The sequence below is a fragment of the Phyllobates terribilis genome, unplaced genomic scaffold (assembly GCF_046119375.1).
Source record: "Phyllobates terribilis strain yellow unplaced genomic scaffold, ASM4611937v1 Scaffold_11__3_contigs__length_659146591, whole genome shotgun sequence".
NCBI lineage: Eukaryota > Metazoa > Chordata > Amphibia > Anura > Dendrobatidae > Phyllobates > Phyllobates terribilis.
In genome coordinates this window covers 93806095-93823695 of record NW_027362771.1, presented here as the reverse complement: position 1 = coordinate 93823695, position 17601 = coordinate 93806095, and the positions used below count along the sequence as shown (strand labels likewise).

General features: G+C 45.7%; 1 protein-coding gene across 5 annotated transcripts in view; it reads right to left on the bottom strand.

The window, feature by feature from the left end:
• Positions 1 to 13045: 13045 nt before the first annotated feature.
• SLC26A2 (solute carrier family 26 member 2) overlaps positions 13046 to 17601 on the bottom strand; it is a 116988-nt gene continuing 112432 nt past the window's right edge. For all 5 annotated transcript variants that reach the window (XM_073651345.1, XM_073651346.1, XM_073651348.1 and 2 more), the window contains exon 3: positions 13046 to 17318. In XM_073651345.1, coding sequence (XP_073507446.1) covers positions 15795 to 17318 — 1524 coding nt within the window. In that variant the 3' untranslated portion in view covers positions 13046 to 15794. The remainder of the gene's footprint in view (positions 17319 to 17601) is intronic.

The window sequence follows — 17601 nt, the reverse complement described above, 5'->3', positions numbered from 1 at the left end:
TGGTCTTCATCAGTGCTTTGCAGCTGCTTGGGACACTTCTTCAGGTGGTCTCTGGAGACAGTGGCTGTGGTCTCTCCTCCATCATTACTGATAACGCATACTTTCGGATTTTCATGGCTTGAGGGCAGTACTGTGTACGGTTCTTTCTCCCACTGGTCATCTAACTTATGGAGCCACCTCTTCCTCTTCAAGACCTGCTCTCCAGGTGCCAGGGGAGCAGCGGGAGCATGCTGGTTGTAAGTCCTCTCTTGCCTTTCTCTTGCTTGAGACAGACTTCTCTCAACACTCTCCTGCACTTTCCGGTACTGCTGCTGCTGTTCTGTATCCCAGTCTGCCTCTGGCGAGGTGTCTTCGGGTGCCAGGACTCCCATATTCAGGTCAATAGGCAGCTTACCAGGTCTTGCTCTCATTAGGTAAGCCGGGGTGCTGTTGGTGGAATTTACTGGGATGTGGTTATACAAGTCCACTAGATCAGACAGCTTTTCAGGCCACAGACTGCGTTCTTCCAGGGGCAACATTTTCAGCAAGTCTATCACCACCTGGTTCATCTTCTCGCATAATCCGTTGGTTTGGGGGTGATAGGGCGTTGTCCTTATCTTCTTGCAGCCATACAGGTTGCAGAACTCCTGGAAGACCTCCGCTTCGAAGGCTGGACCTTGGTCAGTCAACACTTGCTCTGGATACCCGTGTGGACGGCAGAAGTGCTGCTGGAAGGCTCTAGCTGCTGTCTGAGCTGTTAAGTCCTTGACAGGGACCACCACCAGGAACCGGGAGTAGTGGTCTACGATGGTGAGGGCGTAGACGTACCCGGACCTACTTGGAGCCAGCTTCACATGGTCCAGGGCTACCAGTTCTAGTGGCTGCTTGGTGATGAAGGACTGCAGGGGAGTCTTCTGGCTGGCACGGTCCTTTCTTCTCAGGTTGCACGGGCTGCAATCTCTGCACCATCTCTCAATGGCCCCTCTCATGCCTACCCAGAAGAACCGTTCACGCAACAGGAACTCTATCTTCTTCCATCCAAAGTGCCCTGCTCCATCGTGGTACGCCTCCAGGACCATGGCCGCGTCTTGTCTCGGGACCACTACCTGCCAGGTCAGCTCATGCGTCCGGCACAGCTTCCCCTTGTAGAGAAACAGTTTACTCTTCCCCTTCCACAGCTGTTTAGTTTCTTCCAGAGCATCTGGGTCAAGGTGGGCATCAGCCTGTGTCAGCATGTCTTTTACCAGGTGGACGGCTGGGTCATTGTCTTGCGTCTCCGCCCAGCTGTGGTGGGGTAAGGGATTGAAAGTGGCGGAGTGCCTGTCCCTCACACGGTGGGAACACTGGGTAATCCCACGATGGTGGAACGCAGGGAGTTCAATCTCTTCCAGTTCTTCTGGATCTTCCCCTCCATCCGGCAAGTTCGGCATCCTGGATAGGGCGTCTGCGTTGGCATTTGCGCGTCCCGCCTGGTATTTGATGGTGAACTCATAGTTGGATAGGCGGGCCATCCATCTCTGCTGCAGGGCACCAAGTTTTGCAGTGTCCAGGTGTGTCAATGGGTTGTTGTCCGTGTTCACAGTGAACTTGGAAGAGGCAAGTTAATGTTTAAAGCGCTCGGTCACTGCCCATACCACCGCGAGGAACTCTAGCTTGAAGGAGCTGTAATTTTCAGGATTCCTTTCTGTGGGCCGGAGCTTCCTGCTGGCATAAGCGATCACCCGTTCTCTGCCCTGTTAGATCTGGGACAGCACCACCCCTAGCCCGATGCTGCTCGCGTCTGTGTGGAGAATAAAAGGCTGGCCGTAATCAGGGTACGTCAGGATTTCATCCCCCATGAGGGCCATCTTCAGCTGGTGGCTTTTGGTTTTTGGCCTTCCTGGACTGGCCTATCCGGAGGTCTTGCATAGGAGCTGCCATTTTGGTGAAACCGGGGATGAATCTTCGGTAGTAGCCTACCAACCCGAGGAACTGCCGCACTTCCTTTATGCTGGAGGGTCTTGGCCAGTCCTTAATCACTGTGACCTTATCAGGGTCTGGAGCTACTCCGTCAGCACTCACCACGTGTCCCAGGTACTGTACCTTTGGCTTCAGTAGATGACACTTGGAGGGTTTCACCTTTAGGCCGTAGCCTGCCAGGGCGTCAAACACTTCTGCCAGGTGTCTCAGATGGTCCTCGTATGTTTTGGAATACACGATGACATCGTCCAGGTATAGCAGGACCGTCTCGAAATTCCTGTGCCCCAGGCAGCACTCCATCAACCGCTGGAAGGTTCCTGGTGCGTTGCAGAGCCCGAACGGCATATAGTTGAATTCGCTGAGACCCATCGGAGTGGTGAACGCGGTCTTCTCCTTGTTGGCCTCTGCTACAGGAACCTGCCAGTACCCGATAGTAAGATCCAAAGTGGAGAAGAAGTTAGCAGACTTTAATTCAGCTAAAGATTCCTCTATTCTAGGTAACGGGTACGCATCTTTGTGTGTGATACAGTTGACCTTTCTGTAATCTACACACATTCTCATGGTGCCATCTTTCTATTTCACAAGAACTAGTGGAGCTGCCCAGGGGCTACAGCTGTCCCTTATTACCCCAGCCTCCTTCATTTCTTGCAACATTCCCTTGGCATTCTGATAGTGTGCAGGGGGTACAGGTCGGTATCTTTCCTTTATGGGTGGATGGTCTCTAGTGGGGATGTGGTGTTCTACCCCCTTTACTTGCCCAAAGTCTAGCGGGTGTTTGCTAAAGACTCTTTCGTACTCCTGCACCACCCGGTAGACTCCCTGTTTTTGGTGTGAAGGAGTGGAGTCGGTGCCCACATGCAGCTTTTGACACCAGTCCTCCATTTGTTACTTGGAGCCGTTACCCTCCTCTGGTTGAGATGGAGGCAAGGGTTCCACGGCCTTTACAGAGTTTTGGTCAGCGGTGAACAATTTGGCTAGAGTGGCATACCGGGGCAAGTATACTTCTCTTTCCCCAATGTTTAGGATGCGGACGGGTACCCTCCCATGGTGTACATTGACCACCCCCCGTGCTGTCAAAATGGTGGGCCTACTGTCTGAGTCGACGGGTTCTACCATGGCTTGGTAGTCCCTTCCTCTTAACCCGATTGCAGTCCGGCACCAGATCATCATCTCACTTTTTGGGGGCGTGGGGATAGGGAACGGGTCACTCATCCTTACACTACCAATCTCACCACCAGACAGTTCTACCTGTTGCCTTTTCACCAGGGCTCTGATCTCTTTATGTAGGACACGGTGCTGGCTGGAGCTGGCGTTCACCGCAACCTGCTGTAATATGAGAATTATTTCTGCAAGACAATTTTCAATAACATTAGTACCCAAGGTTATCTTAGGGTGGCTTTCACGACGGTCAATGTCCACAATAATCAGTCCTTGCACTGGCAGTTCAACCTTACCAATTTTGATGGCCACCTCTTTGAATCCCACCTGCGGTACGGGCTGACCATTGCTGGCGATGATGCTCAAATCGTCGTCTGGGTAGCGGGTAATATCCGAGTCATTCCAGTACCGCTTAAAAAGCACATAGGGGATGGTGGTTACCTGTGACCCGGTGTCCAGTAGTGCACTCATAGGAATGCCATCCAATACCACCGGCAAGACCGGTCGTCCCCCTACGTACTTATCACGCCAGCTCGATGGGTCTGATGGTCTTATGCCTGGGGGGTCGGCCCTCTGCCCCAGGTTGGACCCGTTTTAATGACAGTACCTTGCCATATGTCCTGGTTGGTTGCAGCGGCGGCAGATGGGTTGTCTGTCCTGGTTGTAGCGGTCGCTGGGCCTTCCTCTGGACGATGGGATCCTCCTCTGTCAACTCCAAGGGACGTCCTCCAGACTGGAAGCCAGCTGGATCTTTCCTGGGGAAGATACCTGTAAAGACTGCACAGTTCCGGTTAGCGCGGCAACGCTTTTGGTCAGTTCTTGGACCTGATGGTGCAGGTCTGCAGCCGGGTCTTTGTCCAAAGCCTGTGCATCAGCTCCCACAGGCTCTGCAGACAAGGGTGCCGCCTCCTGGTGATAGGTGATAGCAGGGCGCCTGTGGGTTACAGCGCCACCTGGTGCCGGTTCTTGGAGCACCCGGATGGCCCTGTCTTTGAACTGCGCAAAGTCCAAATCAGGGTTCTGCAAGGCCATTACACGCAACTGGGTTCGGTGGGCGCTGGACTGTAGACCCTCAATGAACTGTTCAGTCAACAGCTTATCCTCATTCCGCACGCTGTCAGGGTCTGCCTGCTTAATGGCTCTCAGGGCCTCCTGCAAATTCAAAGCATAGTCCCGTATACTGTCTTGTGCCCGCTGTTTGCATCCATAAAATTTTAGTTTAATCTCTGCTGAGGTGCGGGTATCAAAAGTGTCCTTTAGACGGGCCAGTATTTCCTTTACAGTCCCCTTTTCCCTGGCTGACCAAGACTTCACTTCTCTTTGGGCTGCCCCGATTAACTGGCCTGTCAGGATGCTCACTGTTTGTTCCTCGGACGGGGGTATACTTTGAATAGGCTATACAGTCTTTCTTTAAAGTCGCTCAGGGTATGCGACTCCGCTGAGTGCTGGGGTAACCATGCCGCTCCGGGGATATACGGCATCGTGAATGGCATCACTGCGGCAGCAGCCGTGCTGGCGGTGGGAGTTCCCTCCATTCCTGGTGTCTTCCTCCCCCCTAGTTAACCGTGGCCTACCTTCCGTTGCTTCTTCTCCGTAGGCCGCGGCTCCGCAGGCTATCGTCGGAGTCGAGGACCTTGCATCGCGCGCTGGTGACGTCGGCTTCCGCTGGGCTCCTTCCAGGACCTTGCGCAGCGTCAGTGCGTAAGGCGGGGCTTCAGCTCTCGCGCGCTTTTGGCGTCCACGCCCCTCTTCTTCCTGCGCGGCGTCCCAGAAAGGGCGCCCAATGGCGGGAAAATGGCGGCGGATGGCGGGAAACTTCACCACGGTAAATATCACAGTCTTTCTTTCAGGCACGCAGTACCCGGTGGTTGCGGGCACGAAATCCTGCTGACTACGCCAAAGTTGACGCGCCCCCTGGGCCGTGTGTGGGGAAATACCCGGAGCCGGGTCTCTGTGTAATGCTGGGGGTTGTAGTCTCCGTGGCGGCGACCTCACTCCCGTGGCTCAGGGTGGTCAAACCAGTGGCGGATCTGTTTCTTTGGTTTTGTAATGTTTAAATGTCCGACTACGCCACCCGTGGATTGCGGTCACTGAGAACTGCCGCTGCGGGGCAGACCGCTGAGGCTGATGTTGTGTGCGCAGGAGAGGGTAGTATAACTCCCCACGGGAGTAGTATAGCCTCAGGGCAGCGTCTATAGATGGTGAGGGTTGTGGTGCGTGGGCGCAGCAGAAATGACTCAGAGTCCGTGCAGTGCAGTTCAGGGTCTTTACTGTTGGTAATGAAGAAGGCCCTGCCGGGAGTACTGGCTAACATTAGAGGCCTGGTCAGTCTGTGAGAGACCAAGAGTCCCCCTGGCCAGGTGGAGGTATAGGCCTTCCCATCTGACTGCATTCTTCCTGGCTACCCTGCTGTAGTCGTGTAGTAGCCCACGTCCCTGAGTGTACCGTGTGGTGCTCACCCGTATGGCTGGTGACTTGGGGCCTTTGGTTCCTTCCGCTCCTTGATGCGGTGCCGGTCCCTTGCGTGTGACTGAGCCTCCGGGCTTTCTATGGCCAGAGGACCTGAAATCCCCTGCCAGGTGGTTTCTGCTGCTGGATGTAGAAATCCTCACAGCCTCGGACTCCAGTGTCCGGTTCTCTGCGTCTTTCTGCCAGGATGAGCTCTGCTGCTCCAGTCCCTGGTCTTCAGCTCCTGGCTCCTACAGAGCTCCTTGCTGCTGCTTTGTCCCTTCCTCTGGAACTAGACTGTCTAACCCCGCCCAGATCCAGTTTATAAAGGGCAGGTTCCTCCCCTCCCTGGACTGGGGCAGGAGGCGTTGCATGCAAATGTGCTGCTGACCAGGAAAACCCATGCTCGCTCTCAGACATGGTATTTCTACCACTGTGGCAACCAGACCCCTGGGGTGCCACATATACTATATATATCATGTGTTTCCTCTTCCAGTCTTCTTATTAACTCACTATATGGACATTAATCGCTCAATAAAATGCGCAGACACTGCGTGACTTGGGTTAAAATGCACAGCAACCACTTTATTAACAATAACAGTTGTACTATACAATTTTAACTGACTTCTCAGAGATACAGAATAGACATTGTGAGGATACACTACCATCACATCAGCCACTACTACTCCAACTCGAAGGCACCAGGACCTGGATCTGACAGTCAGCATATCTATCCGCTGAGTTTCCACCAGAGACCCAAGCACTAATCTCAACCTTTGTTCACCACTTTCCTCTGCTTATGTGTCAGCCCAGGCCTGGATGCCACAAATATTAAAGGCTGTGTCTGAGAGCAGGAGGGAGGTTCCCTGGTCAGGGACCATTAGCATGCAGCACCTCCTGACCCAGGCCAGTAGGGGGAGCAGGCTACCCCTATAATAGCTGGAACTGGGGCAGGGTTAGAGAGACCAGAACCCACTTCTGAAGTGTCCAGAAGGGTTTTCAGAGAAGAGGGACAGGTCAGCAGCAGCTGAGGAGTCCGTGATGCAAAGGAGAGACTGCGAGCCAGGGACAGAGGCGACGAGAGCCGGTCCTGGCTGAGAGAAGTACACAACCGGACATTGGGGTCCGAGGCTGTCAGGGTTGCAAGCCCAGCAGCAGAGAACCAACCCGCGAGGGATTTCAGGTCCCTTGGCCTAAGAAGCCTGGAGGCTCCGCCACACAGAGGGACCAGTACAGCAGGAGAAAGCAAAAGGTACCTAAGGCTCGAGTCACAAGCCATACAGGCGAAGTACACGGCCAGCTCAGGGACGTGGGCTATTACACCACAAAAAGGGGGATAGTCAGAAAGAGCATAGAGAGAGAACGGTAGGCCTACACACTCACCCTGACCAGTGGGGCTCGCCCGAATGCTCTCAGATACCCAGGCCCATTCCTAACAGGTACTCCTGTTGGGTCAGTAATAACATCTGCAATAAAGACCCTGAACTGTTTGAAGCGGACTCTGAACTCTTACTATTGCGGCCTGCACTATCACCCCCAGCATTCACCTACACTGCCCTGAGGCTACACTCTTCTCGTGGGGAGTTGTCTTACCCCTGTGCTGCACACCAATACCAGCCTCAGTGGTCTGCCTCGCAGTGGCGGTTATCTCTGACCGGAATCCACGGGTGGCGTAGTCGGACATTCCCAAATCTATAAATAGACTGCCACAGCATTTGGTCTGACCACCCTGAGCCACGGGATCGGGTTGCCACTACTACCCCCAGCATCGCACAGAAGCCCGGTTCCGGGTGCCCCACGGCCCAGGGGGCAAGTCACTTATATCCCTCAAATGGCTACATCCTTCACCCAGGCTGCTATGACACCATAAACTACCCACCCAGTAGACACAGGTACAAATGAAGAAAAAAAACCCGAATTAATGAAAGAAGGCAGGCTGGTTGGACAATTATCTTCTTCAACAGCTGCTGAGTTGATACTGCTCCCCTCAAGCTTCACTTTTTAAAGGTCACCCCACTTGTCTCTGTCTACCCAAGGAGTCACATTACTGTAAATACTTCACCCTTTGCACGGCCCCTGCGGCTATAAGCCTCTGCTTACCTTTGACTTTAGAGAAACTAGGAGCAAAAAAATCGCAAACAGGAATATCTAAGAATAACAATTATGCAAATAAAAGGATATGCTAATATGATAAGGTTGTGTGACACACAACCACGAATACGCATGAAAGCAGCTGCTGCAGATCCACAGGTCTTCCGACCAGGAGTGAGAAAAAGAAAGGGGCTTTGGGAACAAGTGACATTTGCCTTTCAATAAAAAACACAGACACTACATGGTGGGTTAAATGGCCACAATAATAATTACAGTAATATAATACACTTTTAACAGATTCTCCAGAGATGTAGCCACTGTGAGGTTGTGCTACCATCACATCAGCCCATAGAATTTGTACAGATCAGATAACCATCTTCCAATGTTCTTGACCAGCTCCTCCCCTTGTTGCAACTCCAATTTTGAAAGATTGGGAGCGTAATGTTGAAGGGGTCCTTTCCTAAACATCTCCGAAAAAAATTGCCACAAACTGATACCGAGACAACGCCCTACATTTCTCATGTACCAGTGTTGAACCCAACCCCCTGGCATATGAACCAAATATAAATAAAACTCCTACACTGGACAATAGAAGTGCTCTACGTGAAAAGGAATATGGACCTGCATCAACCCTCCTGACTGGTCCTCCAAAACATACATTGCAGCCCTTTTGCCTCTCTGCACATCTCCTCCACTTGCATACCGTCCATTCTACTTGAGCTCCCAGCCGCTAATTCACTCAACTGAAAAGCACAAAAATGCCAATTACAAAACCTACCCAGAAAAAGAACCAATTCATAGTTCGACTCACATATGTTTTTAGCATGGTCAAAACCCACCTGAAATAAAAGAGGCCAACTTTGATCCCTTACAACTGCTGAACCTCATCTGTTACTCTGCAATGCTTGTCACACAAAAACATTTTTGGTACAATCCTGCACCCAAAAGGCCAAGACCAACAATGTTCTATTAATGCCATGCCTTTACACCTTTTCTATGAGTGCCTTACCAAAAAAATTGCTGGAGATGCACTGACCTCAGAATATGGAGTCTCAGTTCTTTGGGCCTGTATGCCAACACACCACAGTTTGCCCAATAGTCCATGTGCATGTCTTGCTACCTCCTCCTGCACAATGCTTAGATTAAGCGGTCCTCTCAGTTAGAACCACAGAACTGATGCCTATCCAAGTCCATGTTTCCTTTAAAACAGTGGCACTTAGGTCCACACAACAAAAGCTCATCAGTCCATGAGCACAGTCTCTGAAAGTCCCTCAGTTATGAAGATGAGGACACATTCCATAAAGTCCTGAGCCGTATGGAACAGTGGGTCATTTGTTTCTTCACCTCACAATTTCATGAACAACAGTCCCTTTAATTACACAGTCTATAGGGACAAAAACAGTTTTGGGACCCTTTAACAGTCCATAGTCCTTCAATCCAGTAGTAAGATGCGCAGCAAATGTGTGCAAAACAAAACTATGGTTGGAGACACAAAAACCTTCGGCTGTCCTTGGCCAGCACCGGAGTTCCCGGTCATTGCTGGGCTTTCTGCCCTAGGAGCGTGGAGCAGCTCCTTTCTCCTTTACGTGCAATGAGCACTGCTGACATTGGAAACAGCTGACCTGTTCTCCACAACCGCAATTTAGACTCTTATGGCCGTCCTTAGACCCATGTCTCCCTGGCTCTGGACTTACCCATGTAGGTGGTCAAGTAGGGGCCTTGAAACAAGATCACCGCAGCCAGAAAACTGGCCGCTTCAGTTAGGTTTGGATGCTGCCCGTAGAAGAAGCGGAGATTTTGACAGTTTCTCCGCTGCTCTTCCCGGTGTGTTCTGTGGGGCCTGAGCGTGTAGGGCTCAGAGGGGTGGGAACCCAGGCCGAGAGCTTTTCCAGCTGGGATTGGGCAGTCGCTTTGGGCTTTACCTCATCACGGTCACCACTAATGCATACCACCCTCGTGACCTCACCTCTCTCATGAAGTGGACGAAGTCCCATTCTTGTTGGGTGGGCCCATTACGCAGTGACCCAGCATTCACATAGACCCGGTCACCGATTCCCTCCTCCTGGATGAAGCCATAACCCTTCTTGCCATTGAAGTACTTCACGAGCTCATTTGTCATTCGGTCGCCAACTGCTCCACCCTAAGGAAGACTCATGTTACATGCACGCCACTAGGTTCAGATAGGGGAGAGACAGGTTACATGAATTCTCTGGATTCCTGGGGGAACCGTTACTCAGGGCGACCATAGACCATGTGCTGCAGCTTCTCTCAGGCACACAGAGGTATTGACCCTCAGGCACAGACACGTAGATTGTTTCACTTGCTGACCAGATACACTTGACAAGAGTTCTCATAAAAGGTAAAACAGTAGCGTTTAATAAGAAGCCGCAAAGCCAGTGCAAGTTAAGTCTTATGAGCAACAGGCTCCAGTGGCAAACAGTACAGTTTCCTTAGCAGCACAGCAGTTCACAGTCTTCCCAGTAGTACAGGACAGCACAGTTCTAATGCAAAGGCACATTAATGAACACAGCATTCTTTACAACACAGTGAAATGGAGGAGAGGGTGAGGGTTTGCTGAGGGAGATGATCCCTGTGACACCATTTCTTCCAGTCCATATCTTTATACCTGACAATACTCTGCACTGCTAGTTCAGGAACACTGCCTGACCTGTGCTTAGCTTCACTCCTGACTTGAATCCTTTTCACTTGCAGGGGCGCTTCTGTGAGATACAGATCACACACACCACCTTTCTCTTTGGCTCCAGCCAGACAGTAAACAACTTCCCCACAATCCCCCTGGGGCTCTGCTAAAACACTCCCCTTCTCCTGTGACTGTATTAACCCCTCTAATTGCTGGATGCTTTTAAAGCACCAGCACTGCTTTTGCATGTCACACTCTGCTTTCTATACCGATTTTTGGAGGCAGAATAAACAAAAACCAACAATTCAGGCATTGTTTTTTTATTTTTTTTTATGCTGTTCCATGTGTGATGTAATTGATAAGGCAGCTTTATTCTTCTGGTCAGTACGTTTACACTGATACTACATTTATATCGTGTATTTATGTTTTAGCACTTTTACACAATAAAAACTATTTTATAGAAAAAATATTTTTTTTGCAGCGCTTTATTCTAAGAGGTATAACTTATTTTTTGGCTGATGGAGCTGTATGGTGGCTTGTTTTTTGCAGGACAAGATGACATTTTCAGCGATACTATTTTTATTTACATTTGTCTTTTTGATCACGTTTTAAATTACTTTTTGTTCGGTGGTATGATGATAAAGCATTGTTTTTTGCTTCGTTTTTTATTTATTTTTTTACTGTTTTCACTAAAGGGGACAGTTTTATAGGTCTGGTGGTTCCGGATGTAGCAATACCAAATATGTGTACTTTTATTGTTTTTGTTTTTTTTCCCCATAATAATATGTATTTATGGGTACAATATATACATATATATATATTTTATTATTTTTTAAAAAATATTTTGACAACTGTTTTTTTTTTACATTTTTTCACTTTTTTACTTAGTCCCACTATGGGATTTTCACTTTCTGCAGTCTGATACAGTTATAAGGTATAGCAGTGCAGGATCATTGATATACCCTATGACCTGTCAGCCCTGCAGACACAAGATGGTTTGATCATGCACTGCGCATGATCAAACTATCTTGCTAGTGCCTGGTGACCCGGATGTTGTCATGACGACATTGGGTAACCATGGCAATAATTGGGACCTCGCGATGACGTCATGGGTCTCTGATCCAAGGGAAGAGGGGCTTTTGTCCCTCTTCTCGCTCACTAAATGCTGCGATCGCAGCGATCACAGCATTTAAAGGGTTAAAGTGCCAGGAGTGGTGCGGGCACCGCTCCTGGCACCGAGTGTCGGGTGTCAGCTGTCAGAATCATTATGACGCATCACATCAGAAAGGGGTTAAAGTGATTTTGAGGGGCCTATATGACAGAAAATACCCAAAAGTGACAGCATTTTAAAATCTGAACTCTTCAAATGGCTTAAAACCACAGTCAAGAAGTTTATTAACCCTTTAGGCACTTCACAGGAATTAAAGCAATTTCAAAGGAAAAAAATGAACATTTTAATTTTTCCCACCAAAATGTTAATTTAGCCCCAAATTTTACATTTTTACAAGAATAACAGTAGAAATTGAACAATACAATTTGTCGTGCAATTTCTCTTGAGTACACTGATACCCCATCTGTGAAGGAAAACTACTGTTTGGTTGCACAGCATGGCTCGGAAAGGAAGAAGGAAGGAGCACCATTAGACTTTTGGAGAGCAAAATTGGCCTGGAATAGATAGCGGATGCCATGCTGCACTTGCAGAGCCCCTGATGTGCCTAAACAGTGGAAACTTCATAGTTGACATTTTATTGGTACCATTTTTGGACACATACCGTTTTTTGATCGCTTTCTGTTCCGATTTTTAGGAGGCAGAATTAACAAAAACCAGCAATTCAGGAATTACAATTATTAGTTTTTTTTAATGCTATTTACCATGTGGTTAAAATTGATTAGACAGCTTTATTCTTCATGTCAGTATGATTATTGAGATAGCACATTTATATGATTTTTTGCCGCATGTCGTGAAGGGGTTAATCCCTAATGCATGTGTGATCAGTTATGCCAGACTTATCTTAAGTGCTGAGGGTTGGCTGCAAGAGTGATAGTAAGCTATAACTACATGGGTGCTGATATGCTTTTATAATTAAGGGTCCTTTGAGACAATTAAATCAACTGCTATTGTTCATCTCAAAATGCAGTTAAAACTTGCAATATATAAACATAAAATACATAAAAAAATCACAAAAAAACACACAAGTATCTTATAAAGATTATGACTTTTATTCCTTCCAAAGGCAATAGTGAAAGTACAAGACACCACTTACTATAGCTATTACTATATGTATTCTGTAAAGCATTTGTAGTGCTGAGAGCAAACATGTCATGTAACATTTATTTCATAAAGTGCTTGATTTTTTATCCAGTCTGGAATGATATAGTGACCTTCAAAGTGACCTGACCTTCTAATTTGTCACAGCAATACATTTGTAACTGATCTTCAGTACATTATGTAACTCAAGCTTATAATGATTCATTATATTAAAACTAAAATTAGCAAAAAGTAAGTTTACATGAATCAATACAAATAGGATATGGAGCAGCAGATAAGCATGTGCACGGCTTCTCCATACAGGTCTATAAAAGTTCCAGAAACAGCAGAGCACTTTCCTGTAGAATTTTATGGAGCATTGACACTTGCTTGGCAACCTCACCTATGTGCTGGTACGGAGGAATGGTGAACTCTGTACCTTCCTAATACATGTGGGGCTGTCAGTGATTAAACCCCCAGCTATCTAACATATATATTCAATATCGTGAATGTGTGATGAATGTTGTTTTTTATGCGGAAACCCCTATAAAATATGTAAATTAAAAATAATGCATCCTAATTAATTTAATTTATTCAAATGCCATATTCAAATATAAATTAAATATTATATTTCTATAATTTATTAGATGACAATGCTATGTGTGTGTTGTCTCTGCTTTTCTTTTTCTTTTTTTTCTTTTTTTTTTCCATAAAACTTTTATATTTATATAAATAGTACTGTAATATTATTGATAAGTCACACATATTTAATGAAAGTTGGGGAGGCACAACAAGTTCAGATTTTATTTTCACAACAGAAAATACTATTAACAGCAGGCATCACTAAGTTAAAGGGCAACCATACTTTCAAATAACTGTTCAGAATAAGCCGTCCTGTGTTTGGACTTGAGGAATAACACTATTTTTGGCCATTATATGACTTGTTCTTTCACCAGTTCTCTTCTCTGCAAGTTCTGTCTCTTAATTTGCAATTGACTCTGAGCTAGTGGGTGGAGACTAGCTGATCTGATATGTTCCATAAAGAGCTTAGCACACAGACAGAGGTTCCTGCTCTTCTGTCCTTTTTTGTAACATAGAGAGAAGCAGAAGCCTGGAAGAAGTTATACAGTAGTACTGAGCAGTGTAGATGTCAATCAAGCTCTGGAGTGAGATAAAAGATTTGCTAGATAGCTAAGCACCATCTTTCTGTGTCTCTCACTGCTTGTTTTATCACTCTGCTCCCCTCTCCATAAAGTATCACATTGAGTGTAACATGACAGATCTTTTTGCTTGCAGTCCTGCCTTGGCAAGATAGAGTTGTGCTGATATTTCAGAGTAGATGACAAGTACAGGAGACATTGGGGAGGAGAATAAGTGGCTCATAAATGGGGAAGAAAGACAATATATCTGATAAGATTTATTACAAAGTTTCTTGTATTACCCTTTATTATTGATTTATGTTTGTTGAAAGTACAGTTCCCTTTTAAAGCAATCCTCCACCCTGACACTGTATAGTCACTCCACCTTGTGCCATCTATTTGCCTTCTGCTGCCTCTTCCACAAAGACCTGCATTCCAGTCCTTCTGCATCCAAGATGGCCAGCCAGTGGCATTGGGAACAAATTGCTAAGTCTAAACCATACCTACACTGCCTTGTTGTGTACTGTGGAGGAGTGGTTCAGGCTTACCATTGCACTTGCTATGTCACTGTGGTGACCATCTTGGATATACTGTAGGAGGAATGGAACCAGTTTGAGTGGAGGAGGCAGAGAGAGGTAAACAGAGGGCACCTTGGATGGTGTCTGTACATGACAAATGTACAACCACTTTCCAGTGCAAGGATGAAGAGTAACTTTAACATGATCTTTAACACAGGATGGACTAAGCCATTAAGCCATTACTCAATAATATCATGGTAATGGGGTATACAGAGTGTAGGTTCAGTTTTGCTAAGGTTCGCTGCATTCTAGTTTAAACTAACAGACTATCAGCATGCTGCAAATTGTAAGACTGAACCAACCTCTTTAAAATTCACACCACTTAATAAACAAGACGTGGGGATATTCAATCTTAGAAAATGTCATGTGCCTCCCCTATTCCCCCTTAGATTGCAAGCTCTTGCTCTCATTCCTTTTGTTTGAATTGTTTAATACTCTATAATGACTGATTTTGTTTGGACATGTACCCTTCTCTGTATTGTAAAATGTTCTAGAATATGGTGACGCTATATAAAAATGTTATCTCACAGTTGCCTCCCACATCAACTAATCGCAATTATCATTTGCAATGAGGAAATAAATTGAGCATTGTTCATAAGAGCACTTTGTATTCGAGATTTGATAAATAAGGCCCAACGTTTAACAAGTATTAAATACAACTGGCAACTTTCATATAGATTTCATGTAAGCACAAACATGTATATAACTATTGTACTAGAGTGAACACATTACATAGGGTGTTTTTCACCCTATGGGTAAGGCTACATGTCTGACATGTCTAAACATTACTGTTTAGCATAGAAATTCTACATTAACAATCACACTGGCTGGAGACCACTGTTACAAGAATCTACAAGCACTGTAAAATGAATCAATGGCTCCATCTAGTGTATAGTTCTCCATCTAGCCACTTGCTTTGCTATTTCCTTCGAAAGTAGACACTGTGACTTCAATCTTCGCAACCTATATTTGTAGACATTAGTAGAACCAAGTGACTTGTCATTTTCTGATTTAGAATTAAAATATTCTTCCTATTTTCCCAAAAATATTATTCAAAATGGAATATCTCTGATTTTTGTCTGTAGAAAAATAGTCCCTCCATATAAAAAAATTAAAAGACAGCTATGCAATCCATTTCATTTATAAATAAAAAATAGTATATTTTACATAGGAAAGATAATCTGATAGTTTCTTACCCTGAGTGATCAACTAAACATATCCACACAATATCATACAGTGTAAAATGTCACCAACTAATTCCTCAGCAAATTGCAACTCTACTGCTTGTAAGTGGCCATAGGTATACCTGCGATCTTTCATACAATTAGCTTGACAGCCAATTTGGATGGGAATGTACTGAGTTGTCTAAAACTTTTCATAAAGAATGAACGAATGAATGGATAGATGGATGGATGAATGAATGAATGAAAGAATGATTGGATGTAGATTATGTGCAATTCGACATTGCACGCTTCTGTAGTGCACATGTATTTTAGAATAAACTATAGTACCTATGGTATAGTAACATAATGCAACTTTCACCGCTATGTATTTTACACTGCTGACCCATTATTGAAAGCATCTAGTTGCTCCTGCTCATACAGTGCAAATTGCACAGCTTGGTGGATGCTATGAAATGCCATAGATCTTTCTTCCCTTTTAAAATAGTCTCCATTCCTAAGGGAATTCCTCACAGAACTGCTGCACTGAGCCAGCAGGACACGAATGTCAATGTCACCATAATCTTTCAAGACTTCCTTTAAGGAGTTTAATCCTGCCGTATCAATAAACTGGATGGTACTACAGTCAATGATTACTGAGTGAACAGACAACTGCTCCTGGTAGAGCCTCTGTACAGTTTCCACCGGCGTAAGATCTATTTCTGTGATGCCTTCTTTCTTCTGCAACTTCTCTTGCTTCTTTGCTGCTTTCTTTTTTGCTGATGCTACCAATGCTGGATCCACACCAACATGCTTATATAAGGCTGATTTGAAGCATTGCTTATTCACATAGTATAGCGAGGCTTCAAACCGAAATATCTTGATTCCTTTTGTGGTGTTCAGGTCCTTATATAAAGTCATAGATTCATATACTTCTGAGGCCTCCACTCTACCTAGCAATGTTACCCCTGGATTCTGAGATCTTACAATGACGCACAGCATGGAAAAGACAATGCCAATCAATAGTCCCAGTTCTGTACTAATTAATGCTGATGAAAACATGGTGACCATCCAAATAGATGTGTCAACTTTATTGACTTTCCACATCGTGGGAAGATCTAAAAATTTTCTGAGGGCACCTCTCAAGTTCACAATGGTGATGACTCCAAGAACACATTTTTGGAGAGAGTAAAAGAGAGGAGCAATTACCAGTAGGACCAACAGAATGACTAGTGAAGTCATGATTCCTGAGATTTGAGTTCTGCAACCGGTGGACTCTTTAACAAGCGTTTTCGCAAGTGCAGCACTTGTAGTAAAGCAATGAAAAAATGAAGGGATGATGTTGCAGAATCCAATGGCGTACATTTCCTGATTGGCCTTCACTTCATACCCGTGTTTCTTGGCAAACATCTCAGAAAGAGAGACAGTGATTGCAAATCCTATAATTGCAATGGACAATGCCCCTAAGGCTATGTTGGGAATTAGGCCCCATTCTGGTGGCTTTGGCATTAGAAATCCTGTAGGAATTTCACCTGCTATACTGGACCCATAATTTTCCGTGAGATGGCCAAAGTGAGAAGCAAGAGTAGCTCCAACTACTACAAAAAGTTCAATAGGGATGGGAGCTTTAAGTTTAGATTTGAAGCACTCATTGAGTTCTTTGGCTGGAACCAAAACTAAGAGGCACACAATGCTGGTAACAAGATCACAAATGTTGGTCTTGTAAATATTCTGGAAGATATAAATCCATGTGTAAATAGAGGAGCCAATCCCATTGGCACGTGGTATACTTAGGCCTAAAAGATATTTCACTTGAGATGTAAGGATTGTAAAAGAGGCACCCGTTGCAAATCCACTGAGAAGTGCATCAGAAAGGTAGACAGAAACAAAGCCAACTTGTAGGACTCCCATTACTACCTGCGGAGTAAAAAACAAATGTCAAGTTACTACAGGCAGATACAAATAAATACAAGGCCAAGTTCCTATTACCTAAAAAATGGAAGTGTGTTTGGGTTCATCTATTTCATACATATATATTAGAAATGAGTGAATCTTTTAAATTCAATTTTCCAGAAAATTTAAAGTTAATTAACTAGTTACAAATCGAAAGCACACCAAAGCATCCAATTACCATGAAAAATATGTATGACACTACTCTCGTTTCCTCACATACTAATCTTCCTTGCTGCTGTTCTGTCAC